This window comes from Strongylocentrotus purpuratus, unplaced genomic scaffold (genome assembly GCF_000002235.5).
Source record: "Strongylocentrotus purpuratus isolate Spur 01 unplaced genomic scaffold, Spur_5.0 spur5_scaffold_12, whole genome shotgun sequence".
Lineage (NCBI taxonomy): Eukaryota > Metazoa > Echinodermata > Echinoidea > Camarodonta > Strongylocentrotidae > Strongylocentrotus > Strongylocentrotus purpuratus.
Genome location: NW_022145597.1, coordinates 14,556,403 through 14,572,169, shown reverse-complemented (window position 1 = coordinate 14,572,169; position 15,767 = coordinate 14,556,403). Strand labels below are relative to the sequence as shown.

Sequence of the window (15,767 nt, the reverse complement as noted above, 5' to 3'; positions counted from 1 at the left end):
CCGTTTCCCTCTTTTCTTCTTATTATTCTTTCTTTCCTTTTATCTTCTCTTTCCCTTTCCCTTTTTTCCTTCTCTCTGTCTCCCCCAGCTAGGGCTGGTTTTGTTTACGAAGCGCCCGTCAGGAGAGTACACGATAGAGTACACGATAGAGTACACGATAAAATTGACGATATCGTGAACTTTATATCGTGAACTTTTCACGATAAAATTCACGATATCGTCAATTTCATCGTGAAAAGTTCACGATATCGTCAATTTCGTGAATTTCTTCGTGAAAAATATGCGATTAAATTGACGATATCGTGAATTTTATCGCATATTTTTCACGATTTAGTCTATTCGCGATGTCCCTTCAGGGCCACCATATATAAATGTTATTTTCTGCACTCACTATTTTACGCAAATTGGCGTTTCAGCCCTATTTCACGCATGCAAAAGAGACCCACTGCCCCTTGGATGTCACAGTTTGTCAGAATGTTATTATTATACTAAGATCAAGTTATGTTCACATGTAATAACGTGTACAATTCTTTGTACACTGCACAGTTCATTTATGCAATAAATTGAACTGTCTTTTTAACATATTTTTTTTATTATATATGTTTATAAAGCGCCAATGGCTACACTCGCGGCTCCTACGAGCGTCTATTGCATTTTTACATGGCATTTTCTCCCACAGTAAGCAACCGTACGCAACCGTAAGCAACCCTACGCCAGGCCTACGCAACCGTACGTTACCCTACGCCAATTGCCTACGCCGGAGGTACGCGGTGCCTACGCACAGGGTACGTAACTATACGCCGATCGTACGCAAGCCTACGCATAACCTACGCAGGGACTACAATCAATTTATTCATGAGTACGCAGCTTAACTTCGGCGTAGTCGGTACGCAACACTACGCAACTCTACGCAGATCCAGTGTGAAAGGGGCTTTAATCATCGTCTGAGTTCAGTTTCCCCTCCCCCACCCCCCCCCCCCCCCCCTCCCCACTCCCGCGCGAAGCGCGGAAGCTTTTACGTTTCATCAAATCATTAGAGAAAAAAGACGATTCGTTGTACCGTTCTCGACTCTTAATCCTTGTCTAAATTTAGTTTAGATTTATTTTTATTTTTTTATGTCTGTCGCCTTCAAAGTGCGATTTTCACTTCCATACTGACAGCGCAAGACTCAAGGTGAGGGACTTTACCAGTTGCTTCTTCAAACAGAGACTTATATTTTTTGGATGTATGTCTAAAACATGATTGCAAAGCTTTTCAAGGGGAAGTCCACTCTGATATTAGGGACTTCTAGATTTACACGACGAGAGCGTGGACTGCTGTATGTGACATTGTGTTAAGGCACTGGGCCGTGTTCGGCAGTTCCTTAAAAGGACGTCACATTACCTTTAAAAGGATGTCACACGTGGCGGTCCACGGTCTCGTCGTGTAAATCTAAAAGTCCATATTAAAGGACCCATGACATAGAAATACAAGTGCATTCCTGTTGATGCGCAGTCCTGCATACATCTCATATTTTGATATGTTAACTTCTGAATTTCTTTCATAGATTTTTAAATATTTGTTGAAATATTTGTTTTTCAAACTGGCTAAGCTTCACCCCAAAAACCTCCAGATCTCATTCCACTTATGACATCATCTGTCAGTCATCAATGAGCTAACTTGAGAAAGTGGCATGTATCTTAGCCGAAGTCGACCATCCGTTACAATGCGTAATACAATAGCAACATACAAGTTGCTATATCAGACATGCTGTAGCATCACCAGGAAGACAGAGGCAATGATGATGTGTATGGAAGCATGCAATTCTATTATGAACGTGTGCTAAGCTGGGGGAAATTACATACTATTGTCCAGGGACGTACGCAGGATTTTTTTCAAGGGGGGGGGGGGGGGGGGTTTAAAATCTGGCCCAAAATATTTTGCTCCCGAAAATTTGAAAATCGCGCCGGCCGAAAAGTCGCTCAGTGGGGGGGGGGGGGGGGGGGGGGGGGGGGGGGGGGGGGGGGTAAGCGGACATTTTTTTTTTTTTGGTAGTCCAAAAAAAAATCGCAACGACTCAGCCAACCGAAAAGTCGCTCAGTAGGGGGGGGGGGGGGGGGGGGGGGGGGGGGGGGGGGGGGGGGGGGGGGGGGTAAGCGGACACTTTTTTTTTTTTTGGTAGTCAAAAAAAAATCGCAACGACTCAGCCAACCGAAAAGTCGCTCAGTAGGGGGGGGGGGGGGGGTAAGCGGACACTTTTTTTTTTGGGTAGTCCAAAAAAAATCGCAACGACTCAGCCAACCGAAAAGTCGCTTAGTAGGGGGGGGGGGGGGAAGGGTAAGCGGACACTTTTGTTTTCTTTTTTGGTAGTCCAAAAAAAATCGCAAAGACTCAGCCAACCGAAAAGTCGCTCAGTAGGAGGGGGGGGGGGGGGGGGGGGGTGGGGGGTAAGCGGGCACTTTTTTTTTCTTTTTGGTCTCGAAATTTGAAAATTTGACATTTTTTTTGTTGGGGGGGGGGGGGGTAAGGTCACTTTACGTTAGCCGTGGGCATAATTTTTTTTTTTTTTTTTAATTACAAATTTTTTTTTTAAAAAAATAACAAAACAAAGGGGGGGGGGGGGTTTAGTTTTTTTTTTTTTTTTTTTTTTTTTGGGGGGGGGGGGGTTTACACACATACAAATACCAAAGGGGGTTTGAACCCCCACCCCCCCCCCCCCCCCCCCCCCCCCCCCCCCTGCGTACGCCCCTGCTATTGTCTATTCTATAATATTAGTTTAATCTGACATGTCTGACATATAATTATGTTGCTATTTTTTGTGGTATTGTAACAAGTGGTCAACTTTGGCAAAGGTACATGCCACTTTCTAAAGTTAGCTCATTGATGACTGACAGATGATGTCACAAGGGGAATAAGATCTGGAGGTTTTTGGGGTGGATTTTAGCAAGTTTCATTAGCGGACAAGCCTTTTTTTGTCACCTGTGCAAACACGCCAACGGCATATAAATACAAACTTGATTTCTATCATACATATTTAAGGCATATAGGCTATTGAAATAATGAACTAACCTCCACTAGAAGGGGTCCATTTGGGACATGGTATTTAAGGCCGTACCGCTCAGGGTCTTCCGTTGTCACTGAATTAGAAGCAAAAGCAGTGACGGTTCCAGTGGGGGAGGAGGGGCCGGTAGAGTATTCTGTGTATTCATACATACACACGTTTACACACGTTCCTAAAAGAAAATAAGACAATGGTACGTAGATAAACAGTAGTAAGTTGGTTTCTATTGAAACAGAAAGCCGTCACAATTCAACCTCACTGCGCGTTTTGAACTGACTTGCAGTAAGCATTATTTTTTTGCGTGGCTCAACGGGAGGGGGGGGGGTGTTTGAACACCTAAAACACCCCTGTTTGCCAAGGAGGGGTGTAATATGGGTAGTCGTTTATCAACTTGAACAAGATTTTGTAAATCGAATAATCCATGTAACCAAATTTGTGTATTTGACAACATCCCGCTACATTCCTTGTATCTTATCTAAGTAACCCCAAATGTGAGGTAAATGGGTACTTGGTAGGAATTTATTCCTTGAAATGCTAGAGCGCGGTATGGCAGCCGTGCTAAAGCCAGGGTAATAATCGGGAGCGCCAGGAGGGTCAAATCTGACTGACATGAGTGCTATACAAGAACCCACTATTATTATTATTATTATTATTATTATTATTATTATTATTATTATTATTATTATTATTAAAGAATAACTTTAGTTGTTCTGAGAGATTGATTGCATTCTTGCCCATCAATCTACATTATTCCCCACCAAAGTGCTTGAGAAAGGCATAAATCAAGAATAATGTACAGTTTCTCAGCAAGACATGGGAATCGCCATTTTTTGAATGCATGACGTACTTTGCCGAGTCGTTTATCAACTTGCCAAGGGTGTTGTAAATCGAATATACCATTTTCGTAATATAACTAAATGTATTCATACGCCTTTGTAAAGCGCCTCGTTACGAATTATTTCATTCACCTGTTACGAATAAATGTATCTCAATAGTGAGAATGCTTGCATTGCTAGGTAGGACAAATTTTATGACGTGCCTTACTACCTAACAACATGTAATATATGCAATTCGTATTCTGACTATTGAAATACAATTATTCGTAACAGGTGAATGATATCATTCGTATCGAGCCAATTAAAGTGATAGTTAGGTTTTGTCGCAGAGGGGGTACACACAATAACGTTTTTTAGTGAGATAATGGAAAACTGAGTGTCAAATTTGAAAGAAAATACAATTTAAATGACAAAATCATCTTTGTTTGATCAAAATTGGTTCAGAGACGGCTGAAATATCCATAAATATAACGATTTGCAATATTTGTGGTGCCCCATATATATTCGATAATTTGAACCAGCCGTTGAAAGAACGAGCGCCTTTTACGTTTTATTCCAGCCACTGCCGATGTTGGCTTTTTTTTGGCTTTTTGTTAGCTTTTTATATTTCATTAATTTCATTCATTTTCATATTTCTCATGTTATATATACATTTTAATATAAAGTACAATTTTTGTGTGTGTGATAAAATAACAATCAATAATACAAAGTAAATAACATAAAGATAAGTGGTCAACATAGAATACTGATTTAACTATAAATAAATAAATATGGAAATACAGTGGACGTTAACGCCGCTCTCGTCCACTCAATCTAAAAGTCCCTAATATCCGGAGTCAACTATTCCGTAATGTATGTAGTCTGTTGAGAACCAATCATATACTTTAACACAGAGTTATTAGACTCTTCCGACTCTAAACATAAACCAGAAACAACCATGGTAAGTCAATGGTCGAAGCAAGAGAATTGTCATTTATATTGGAAGAAATAAGTGGATAAATTTTTTAATATATCGTCCGGGACATATTGGACGAAATATTGCACGGAGTCCACCCTGATATTAAGTTGTTTTAATAGAAGCAGAAAATTAGAGAAACAGTTCATTGAAGGTTTGAGCAAATTCAAATAGAAAATAGGAGAGCTTTGAATCTTTGGAGTTGCGATCAATCAAACACAATTGGCAACTCTGTGACGTATTTTGCGAAGGCCCCTCCAGTTTGCTCTGTACATAAAATTTCATAAAGTTTCATTTTCTTCGTTATTGATGACGGATTACATTTTTCCGTAAATAGGTTGTATAAACACGTAATTGCAATAAATATATTTAGGATGCATGTATAATTGAAAGTTGTCTTGAGGGAAAATACAAATTTCTATAACAAAATATAGTACAAAGCAAATGGTAGGGAGACTCGCAGTATTCGTCACAGAATGCCCTTCATTGATCGCAACAATATCAATTAAATTAATTGCGAATCTAATGAAGAAAAAAAAATTAAAAATAATAAAATAATTTGATGATTACCAGGATTCGCCACGAATAGAGCACCAGTTCCTGAAATATCTAGATCTTTTACAACTTTTCTTTTGTGATCTGCAGGGTTGTTTGTTGCGCTGAGTCAAGAACATATATACCAAGTGTCTCGAAAGCCTCTGTCGTTGGCAGTACAAAGGCATTGACGAAAACATTCATGCAAGGAGATGATTCATCGATAAATTCGTGCTTCTCGTAAGCGATGCAAGCTTCAACACATCCTAAGTTAATACCAATGGAAATAAAAAGATGAAACCATTTACATGTTTAAGAAGTGAAATTGCCTCATTTTTTATCCACTGGCCTCCGGACTGATTTTCATTTGCCCGAATATAAACCATTCAGCTCCTGAATTGGTACACTCTTTTAGTAGCAAAAATTATAGGAATGACATATTCGGGCACCTCCTGCCTGATGGGCATTGGCACGTCACCTACTTTCCTTTCGTTCTCCCAGCCACGAAAAACGTATTTAGGACACGAGAGATTTATTTCTTATCACTATTATTTTAACGCACACTTTACGACCCTCTTGCAATATTTTCGAAGAAATTGTATTATATTAGATATGGAAATCTAAACAAACACCGTATTCGTGATTTAGGTTCTACTTCGTGATAAGAATATTGACAACTAAAGTGTGTTTGTCTTTTTAAGCATTCTCTTCAGAAAAATAGCCGAATCGGCTTCAAATCGTCTAAAGTCGCTTCATCATCCAAGGAAGCCTGAAATCAATAGAAAGTTTAATTTATTAATCATATGACTATTAAAATCATCGATCAATAGGATTTTAGAAGTTTGAATGTTCATACCAAATTCTATTCCAAATTCTTCATTTTGAAAAGATAATTTGATCTATCAATCAATTTTATGAAAAGATGCCGGGAAAATTTCTTCCAACTGAATGGGAAACTGTGTATTGTGACAGGCCATTTCAGGAATGTATGTGTAACGAATGACAGTAAATTAAGGCTACATACAAACGTTTCGTGTCAAAAATCATTCGAACTTCTTACAATCACATGGAATCATATGACAAGCTTACCACCAAAAGAAAACAGAGATTGTCTTTGCAGTTTGCAGGGACAAGCCCATGTCTGACAGTCGTAATGCATAACAGACTCCAGGGGCGTACGCAGGATTTTTTCAAGGGGGGGGGGGGTTTAAAATATTTTGCTCCGAAAATTTGAAAATCGCGCCATCCGAAAAGTCCTCAGTGGGGGGGGGGGGGGGGGGGGGGGGGGGGGGGGGGGTGAGCGGACACTTTTTTGTTTTTTTTGTCTCGAAATTTCAAAATTTGACATTTTTCTTCGTTGGGGGGGGGGGGGTAAGGTCACCTTTTTAGGTTAGCCGTGGGTATTTTTTTTTTATTTTTTTTTATTAGATAATTTTCACAAAAAAAAAAAAAAAAAAGGGGGGGGGGAGGGGGTTTTAGGTTTTTTTAGGGGGGTTTACACACATAAAAAAAAAAAAGTTTAAACCCCCCCCCCCCCCCCCCCCCCCCCCCCCCCCCTGCGTACGCCCCTGACAGACTCAGAGGCCCAAATTCACAAAGGAGGTTTGTCGACAAACCTAGGTTTTCGTGCGTCATATGACGCATTTCGACGCGTTTATACAAACCAGGTTTGTAAGAAACGCGTCGGGTTTGTCGAAAAAACCTCCTTTGTGAATTCGGGCCAGAGGGTCTGAGCATGGTCTGAAATAGAAGTTATATTATATAGAACCCGCAGTCAATATGCCCTGTACTCTAGCTCCTTAGCCAGAGACTGACAGAGCCAGGCTCTGCTCAGGGCTTTAGAAAAGCGTAAAGTACCAAATTCGAGTCTGTGCCTGAAGACTTGAGAGTATCAGTGGCCTACCGAGATTGATGTACGATTGGGGTGATATAAAAGTTGTTATTCCTCCTTTAAAACTTACCCACATCTCCCTCGGCTGGTCCTAGACGAAAGTAAACCCGGCCCTGTTGAGGTGTTCCTTCATTTCGTCTGTTCACAACCTGCAGAATATTAACATTGACAATGACAGAGTAAAAGTATTACAGAGAAACGCTGTGGACTAAAACTTTCATGCCACCTGTTTGTGTAGTTCCATATTTCTGTGCACAGTGCATGTGGCCTTTAGGCAATCTGGGCCAATTTTTATCATTTTAATGATTCTGAAACCTAACATTAAACACCCATGCACATCTTCTACATGGTCAACATTTTCCTGTCGCTTTCACAAAGTTTCTTTCAAAATGCAATCGCTTTTAATAGCAGACGTCATCTGTATCGTTCATAAAATAAATTCTATAGCGTTTTACCAATTAACAGTGACCGACTGATGCGCTTGTTAGGTCGATTACACTGACATTTGCATCCTATGCGGTATCAATTTTAACCAGGGTGGAGAAGAGCAGTTTTTATTAAAATAAATGGATAACCATGCAGGTGCCTAAGGCGAAAATTCAATTCTTCCGATAAAAACATGGATATACAAACTACACTATTTTGTGTGGCATAAACATCATGTGTCTTTAAAAAGAATTGTTAATAATATTTGTTGCTTTCTTTTATGATACCATCCTTTCCTCGCTATTTCCGGAAATACACCAAAAGTACTGATCAAAGAGAAAGTCGGCAGTAAGTCTGAGAAATTACACTACATCTTCATAATTATGCACAAATCTATATAGCGCTGCAGAAGACCTGGGCCCCGTTCCTAGAAACCGTCATAAGTCTAACTTCTTGACTATCCCATTGAAACGTGTGTTATAGAATTAACACGCGTTTCAATGGGATAGTCAAGCAGTTAGACTTATGACGGTTTCTAGGAACGGGCCCCAGACGCCTACCTTATTTGTGCTCCAATCTACGACCTTTCTATTACATGTCTAAGTGCAATCATAATTTCTCGGAGGGGTGGGGGGGGGGGGGGTCGGGGTAGAACTTACAAATTGAACTTGAGTGCCAAGATCGTGAAGACTCAGAAGCAATGACTCGTGGCATACGTCAGTCACATCAGCACCATTCAGTTCAATTATTACGTCATCATTCCTACATATAAAGCAATCGTTTGGTTTATAAATGATGGAAAATAGATGGAACAATCTTTTGAACTTTGTAATTTGAACTTTAAACTTTAAACTTTGAAGTTGAGAATTCTGTTGATTAAATTGACCGTAGAGCAGTGCTATATAACTTTAAAGGAACACGATCACAAATGCTTTCGAAAAATCAACAAAAGGCAATGTTAAAAGTATTGTCCCTCATCCTTTGAAATGTGCAAACATTACATTGATGCATTACGTAGTCCGAATATGATATGGGATAAGCAAAACAGGAAATTGAAATTGCTCTTGAGTTGATTTCTTGAAAGTTTTTAAGACCTTGATTAGGGTTCAGATCTTACTTCAGATGGAGTTGTTTGGCCAGTCCTTCTTTTTTGACCTCGACCAATCGATGTTCCCCCTCGGAATTGGTGCTCAGCTTCGCCCCAAAATTAGTGAGTTTATCAGCATCTGCCTCGTCGTACTGCAACATGATGCGGTTCGTTTTCTATCAAGTCAGGAGATGGATAAAGATTTGTGATAATTATTTATATGTATTTATACCTACAGATTTGTGATAATGATTTATATATATTTATTACTACATGTAACTATACATGTATTCCACGTTTTAACCGTAGAAAGCATTGACAGAACGTGAAAAACATGTCGGACCTTGGTCAGAACGTGAGATACGTGAGGGATCCCATCAACACGTAACGGGCCGAGAGGGATCGGGTCAGCAGCGGTAGCACACTCCTCTTCATCTGGCGGCGGTGAACCGGGGGGGGGGGAATCTTCAGACTGCTCTTGCCCCTCTACTGGTGGTGGTGCAGGACTGGGGAGGGGGGAGGGCTTCGTACGTCTTGGCTTCAAAACCAAGTCGTAAACCGCAACACGCCGAGACGCGGCGTGATTGAACGCGACGAAACGGCTACCATACACCCTATCTTGCCGTGAGAACCGTGAGAAAACGCGGCAGAACGTGACAAAACTAAAAAGGACCGTGAGACGCCAGGGAATTCACAGGCTTCCCGTCCCACTACGGACCGCCTCCAAGTTTTGATACGGCCTATTACGTACTGTCACGTTTTGTTGCGTTCACCTCGTTTTACGACCTACTAGATTTATCATTGCACCGGCAATTTTGTTGACAGTTTACAAATCTGGCCCAACATCCACGGCAATCAGGGAAGACAGCCAGTGAAAACGAATTTGTTTGATAAAATTACGGAATTGCAAACATACATTTGTTAGTCCTGGTTCATTTTTTCTTATTTAAGTGTCATATGAAAGGGCAGAAAATGAACTTTTTGGAAATGTGATTTTCTCTTTGAAGTTCAGATACCGTCCGCCAAATCGCTTTTGGTACCCTTTCTTCAAATTGTTTTTAATCACTAATGCATATGAGTTGAAGCAAATGAAAGAAGAGAATCTAACCTTTACAAATACGTGTCATTTATCAATTATAATCGTGATTCAGTTATGATAAAACACCGATAATTCTCGGTTTCGATTCTTCTGGGACGCACTGTATAAATCATGATTAAATAAATGAGGGGTAGGGTTAGGGTTAGTGTAAGATGACATAGTGCATAGCATCATCTACGACACATGAGATGTAGTCTGAAGCATTTATAGCTTATATCGCCGCACTATAAATTCAACTCGTTCTTGCAGATACATCGGTATCGTGCTGGACTGCAGACCAAGCGATCATAAGTTCGCATCCACTTTTTTTTTTAAGTTTCAGGAGAAAAGGAAGGAGAGGAAGAGAGAATGTAGGCTAGATCTACTGAGCTGTAATATTAGTTGGCTGTCACAACAGGAATTATTTCCCTAATCAATTTTCTGTTAAACGGACAGTTTAGTTTTGCTTTCGTTCAAGAGTTTATATTCAGGCACAGGGAACCCCTGGGCCATGACAAATATCCCTCCCCCCCCCCCATGACATTGATTGTGATGCCACCCCTCCCCCATTCTGCCTATTGAAGAGAAGACCAGCGGTCGGGGAGCACAAAATCTCCGTTTTACCTGTTCTGTATTATTGTTTTTTATATTCTGAAAGGTACTATGTCCCATTTGCAGGCCAAAAAAATGAAAAAGTTAAATTCCAACTGCATTTGAAAGATAATACTAATTTAGAACTTCCCTAAAAAAGGTGGGGCTTGAAAATGTCTTCAAGTTGGAAAATAATGACTATTAGCTGTCAAATCGATTTTAGGGCTATAGAGCCCAAAAGTAATAGTCTTGATTTACAGACAATTGTACCGAATGGTCATACGTTTTATGCTGCGCAAATATTCAATCAGTTTAATCTTGGCCATCACAAGAAGTGGGTTATTGATGTAGACAAATGCTCATGTACCCTTTACAACTCTTTTCATGTATGTTATTACCAAAGAAGAAAAAAAGCCAGTCAGTCACTCAAGTGTCTGACAGTGAAGTCTAGCAAGTAAACGGTTTTCCTTGCATAACTTGAATATGAGGACACTCATATTACTCAAATTTCACAGATAGGACATACATGACATATTCATAATTCCTGCAAAGTTCTACAGCATTTGAGGTTGGCTGCAAAAGGGACATAGTACCTTTAATTGAAAGAAATCCCCGGAAAGAATTCCTCCTCACAAAAAGATACTGTAGAAAAATAAATGTTCCATAGAAACAATAAGCTCAAATATGACAGTTTTGAAGAAAAAAAACTTTTACAAAACACGATGAAATATGCCAGCTCGATTATTGTGATGTTTTTGTGGTTTCACTTTGTAGGGATCCGGGTTTGGAAAAGAATAGGAGCATCGATTTCCGCCCTTCATTTCCATTTCTCATTAAGAGAATAATGGTTATTTTGTCCCCAAACTTTGCTATTAAAGTACACTTTGGATATAATGAAAATGAGTAATAGCAATTTCATTGTACAGACAATGACATCTGGCAGAATAACACGCTTTCAGATGAGATATTTTTAGAACGGCCTTGACGCATGAAAAGTTTTTTTCAAAAGGCCGATAACCATTAACATTCCTAATGTGAACTTATCCGACGCATGTTGTAAAATTTGTGGCCTGTTTTGAACAAATAGAGATTAAAAATTTTGCACAGTTTCTGTGATTAGTGATGTAATCAAATTCTATGTACAAATTGCATTAGTCAGAATGCTAATTGCATAAATGACATGTTTTAGGTAGGACAAGCTATAATTTTGTCCTACCTAAATGTACGATAACATAACGAATATGGTCTTTTGAAATACAATTATTCGTAACAACTGAAGGATTATTTTTGCCTATTTTACATTGAACTATTTGCATATATTTTACATGTTGCAGTTTCATTTGTAAATTCAAAATGTGTCAGCTTTTAGTTGTGAATTTAAATCTTTATCACTTAACCTTATCAAGCAATCAATCAATCAATTAAAATCAGTGACCCCCTCTCTATAAGCCACCTGTTTATAGTAGTCATGTATTTTGTCTCCCTTGAGAAAGAAATGTGTGTGTGTTGTAGAACCTGCTTATTGAGGTCATCTGTCTACATTGTTACTGTTTTCCTTGTGTGGTCTTTATAGACAGGTTTGACAGTGATGTGGTGGGTGCACATGGTAAAAATGTGTGTGCGTGCTTGGAGAGGGGGGCGGATTGTAAATGATACAGAAGGTGAAGACTAGTCTTTCGGGAGAACAGAAAGAATCCCAAAAAGTTCAACATCCAGCAACTTTTTACGAATTTCATATTTAAATGTTCTTATCACAGTGTAAATCCAAATTACGTATACAGCTAGCCTAATGCTGAATCAAGATTAGTGGTAATAGTGGTAATAACAAACGAGATAGATTTTTCATTCAATTAACCTTTTCATTAAACCTTTAAGATAATTATTTAAAAAATAATAAAAATTGAAAACTACCCGACGTATTTAATGTTATTTTCTTTGTTGGCACCGTTGGGTGGTAGAGGCCATATTTTTACAAATTCCCCCCCCCCCCCCCCCCAACACAAAAGTAATCTTATCATAGTCCTCAGCTCTCATACAAATGTTCGTCACAGGTTATTACGGAGTCATGCTATAGTAAACTGAAAGTCAACGAGACCGAACTGTTCACAAAAGGTTTCCTACGTCAACAGCACACGAAACAGACAGCCCACTTGACCGGCGGCCTACGATCCCGGGTCGGGAGGGGGGGGGGGGGGGGTACTCACTGTAACTCACATATTAAGACATACGGGGTGTGACGCTCTAATGGGTCACTTTATCACACACAAAATGTTTGCCATAAATTGCGAAAATGTGATTTACTTCGAGAAACATGACCCCAAATGACCCTTAAGATGGGTAAAGGTTTCGAGGCTTCAGTGGCACACCCCCCGTTCAAACGAAATCTGAGTACCCCCCCCCCCCCCCCCAAGCGCGTAGCCAGGATTTCATTTTAGGGGGGGCAGTAGTGAGCACGCGAAGCGTGCGAATCACTTAAAGAGCGCGCGAAGCGCGCTTCCTAGGGGGGTGGGTGCAGGGAGGGGGGAGTTTCCCCCCCTCCCGCGCGAAGCGCGAAAGCTTTGAAAGAAGACGATTCGTTGTACCTTTCTCGACTCATAATCCTTGTCTGAATTCAGTCCCTCCCCTCTCTCGCGCGAAGCTTTGACGTTTCATTAAATTATTAGAGAAAGAAGACGATTCGTTGTACCTCTCTCGACTCTTAATCCTTATCTGTATTCAGTCCCTCCCCTATCTCACGCGAAGCTTTGACGTTTCATTAAATTATTAGAGAAAGAAGACGATTCGTTGTACCTTTCTCGACTCATAATCCTTGTCTGAATTCAGTCCCTCCCCTCTCTCGCGCGAAGCTTTGACGTTTCATTAAATTATTAGAGAAAGAAGACGATTCGTTGTACCTCTCTCGACTCTTAATCCTTATCTGTATTCAGTCCCTCCCCTATCTCACGCGAAGCTTTGACGTTTCATTAAATTATTAGAGAAAGAAGACGATTCGTTGTACCTTTCTCGACTCATAATCCTTGTCTGAATTCAGTCCCTCCCCTCTCTCGCGCGAAGCTTTGACGTTTCATTAAATTATTAGAGAAAGAAGACGATTCGTTGTACCTCTCTCGACTCTTAATCCTTATCTGTATTCAGTCCCTCCCCTATCTCACGCGAAGCTTTGACGTTTCATTAAATTATTAGAGAAAGAAGACGATTCGTTGTACCTTTCTCGACTCTTAATCCTTGTCTGAATTCTGTTCCCCCCCCCCCCCCTCTCGCACGAAGCTTTGACGTTTCATTAAATTATTAGAGAAAGAAGACGATTCGTTGTACCTTTCCCGACTCATATTTCTTAATTTGAACTCAGTTTCCCCCTTCCCGCGCGAAGCGCGGAAGCTTTGACGATTCATTGTACCGTTCTCGACTCCTTTTCCATTTTTCTTCCTACGTCCTCTTTCTTTTTTTTCTTCTCTTTCTCTCTCTTTTTTTTTTTTGGCCGGCGTTTTTTTTTTTTTTTTTTTTTTTGGGGGGGGGGGGGCGACCGCCCCACCGCCCCCCTGGCTACGCGCCTGCCCCCCCCCGGGCCTACGATACTGAAATTTACATGTAGTGAACCAGACTGACAGCTTACAAGGCCGATAGGCCGACGGCAAACTACAGACCCCATATCTGCATAAGGAAATATTTTGTGTAAAGTCAAACTCGTGAGCTGAGCTGTAAGTCTCGAAGGCTATAGCCGGTTTTTACACCTTCATTATTACAGGAATACTCCATGCAATCCCAATATTTCTGAATTATTTAATAAGTGTAGTTTTGTATGCATGTACGTGTACAGTATTTGAAATAGTGAATCTACAACATCAAAACACGACTGACCTCAGGTACCTGTTCCACTTCTTCAACTGGCTCCGCTCCTTTACAGCAGCATATGTTCCCACCCATATTCACTGAATTATATTAATTCACAAACAGGTGGTTAAGCGACTCTTATGTTTTTTTCAAAAACACTTGCGATGCGACGAACATTCAATTTCGAACTGTGCGGAACGCGGACCGAAGTGGAATGAACGTTTGGAGCTGGCACGCCTCGAATATATCCTTGGTAAGCTTTGATGCATTTCGAGCAATTATGGTGAATAAAAGTTTGGAAGGGGGCGCTACTCTAATTATGCTCCAATGGGATGTGCCACTTATCTGTAGGGGTTATTTTCCATGTGCCCCACTTTGAATTCCCTCAAATCACGTACCGGTACAGCCACAGGGTAACCTATAAAGTCTTTGATACAGCTAGCTAGGTACGAACCATCGCTATAGAAAACGGCGTTCTAGATTGAGGTGACTTTCAAAACCGACTCGATTCTAGTAGTGCATATGGTAGAAAACATGGCGCACGCTCAGATTTTCAAAAATGATATCATCAAGTCGCAGTTTACTGCGTCGACATGGCAATCGAAAAGCCCAATATTGACTTGACAAGTCGAAGAACATACACAAAATTCTAAACCGTAAAAACGTCACTCTGAGTTAACTGTCGTGCGGGCGTTTCATCAGGGCCCCGTTGCATAAAACTTACCATTGATGGTAACTACCATGATAAAAGGGCTCAACAGCCAATCGAAATAAAGGTTTCCATGGTAGTTACCACTGATGGCAAATAGTAAGTTTTGTGCAACTGGGCCCTGAAGTAGTTTTAGATGACGATTATTATTTTATCGGGGAAAGGGGTTTGTGAATGGCTCTGGGGGCATCAGGGGGGGGGGGGTTCGGATTCTTGTATTCATGTCTTTTTTGTATAGCTTGAGCTTGAGCTCCACTCACCCTCCCCCCCCCCCCACCTTGGTGTGACATTGACCACTTGCCATTTGCGTTAATGTGATGTTTTGTTGGGTCTGTATAGTCATCCTGGTGTCGGTTTGGTGTTTGCGTGACCGAGGTATTAATAATAATCTGTTGATACCGCACAACTTTATAACACCTTCTTTTTTAAACTACCCTAGTCAAACTTCGAAACTATTCCAACCCGACCGAATATTTCAGAATATCTTGGACGTTTTGGACTATTATGTAGTATGATTTTTTCATTCTATTTCCAGACCGCTGTCTGCCTCATCCTTAATGAATAGAGTGGAAGAGAAGCTGTACAACTATGTTACCATGCCAACAAGTTCCATCCATAAACGTCGCATAGCAATGACTTTGTATGATTGCCATATGAACTTAATGTGAAAAAATAAGACGGGTTGCATTGTCTTCAAATCAGGGACAGTGTTTGTTGTCGGACATCAGTAGTCAATTGCGAAGTTTGACATTAAAGACGTGCTCATTGTTTTCTGCGTGAAATTGTTC

At 40.5% G+C, this 15,767-nt stretch overlaps 1 protein-coding gene across 1 annotated transcript; it reads right to left on the bottom strand.

The window, feature by feature from the left end:
* Positions 1-2,864: 2,864 nt before the first annotated feature.
* LOC105439374 lies at positions 2,865-14,527 on the bottom strand. Its single transcript, XM_030982613.1, has 6 exons — positions 14,298-14,527; positions 8,801-8,946; positions 8,343-8,445; positions 7,328-7,406; positions 5,403-5,632; positions 2,865-3,213 (listed from the first exon to the last, which is right to left on the bottom strand). Exons 1-5 carry the CDS (start codon positions 14,361-14,363, stop codon positions 5,451-5,453), a joined length of 576 nt encoding a protein of 191 aa, XP_030838473.1. The 5' UTR covers positions 14,364-14,527; the 3' UTR covers positions 2,865-3,213; positions 5,403-5,450.
* Between the last annotated feature and the right edge of the window lie 1,240 nt (positions 14,528-15,767).

Bases quoted from the DNA above. Each gene is read 5' to 3' on its own strand.
- LOC105439374 (XM_030982613.1), bottom strand. From the start codon at position 14,363: ATGGGTGGGAACATATGCTGCTGTAAAGGAGCGGAGCCAGTTGAAGAA. The intron at 7,407-8,342 runs GTAAGTTCTACC...AATATTCTGCAG, and splicing joins TTGGCACTCAAGTTCAATTT to GTTGTGAACAGACGAAATGA. The intron at 5,633-7,327 runs GTAAGTTTTAAA...GTATTAACTTAG, and splicing joins ACCAGCCGAGGGAGATGTGG to GATGTGTTGAAGCTTGCATC.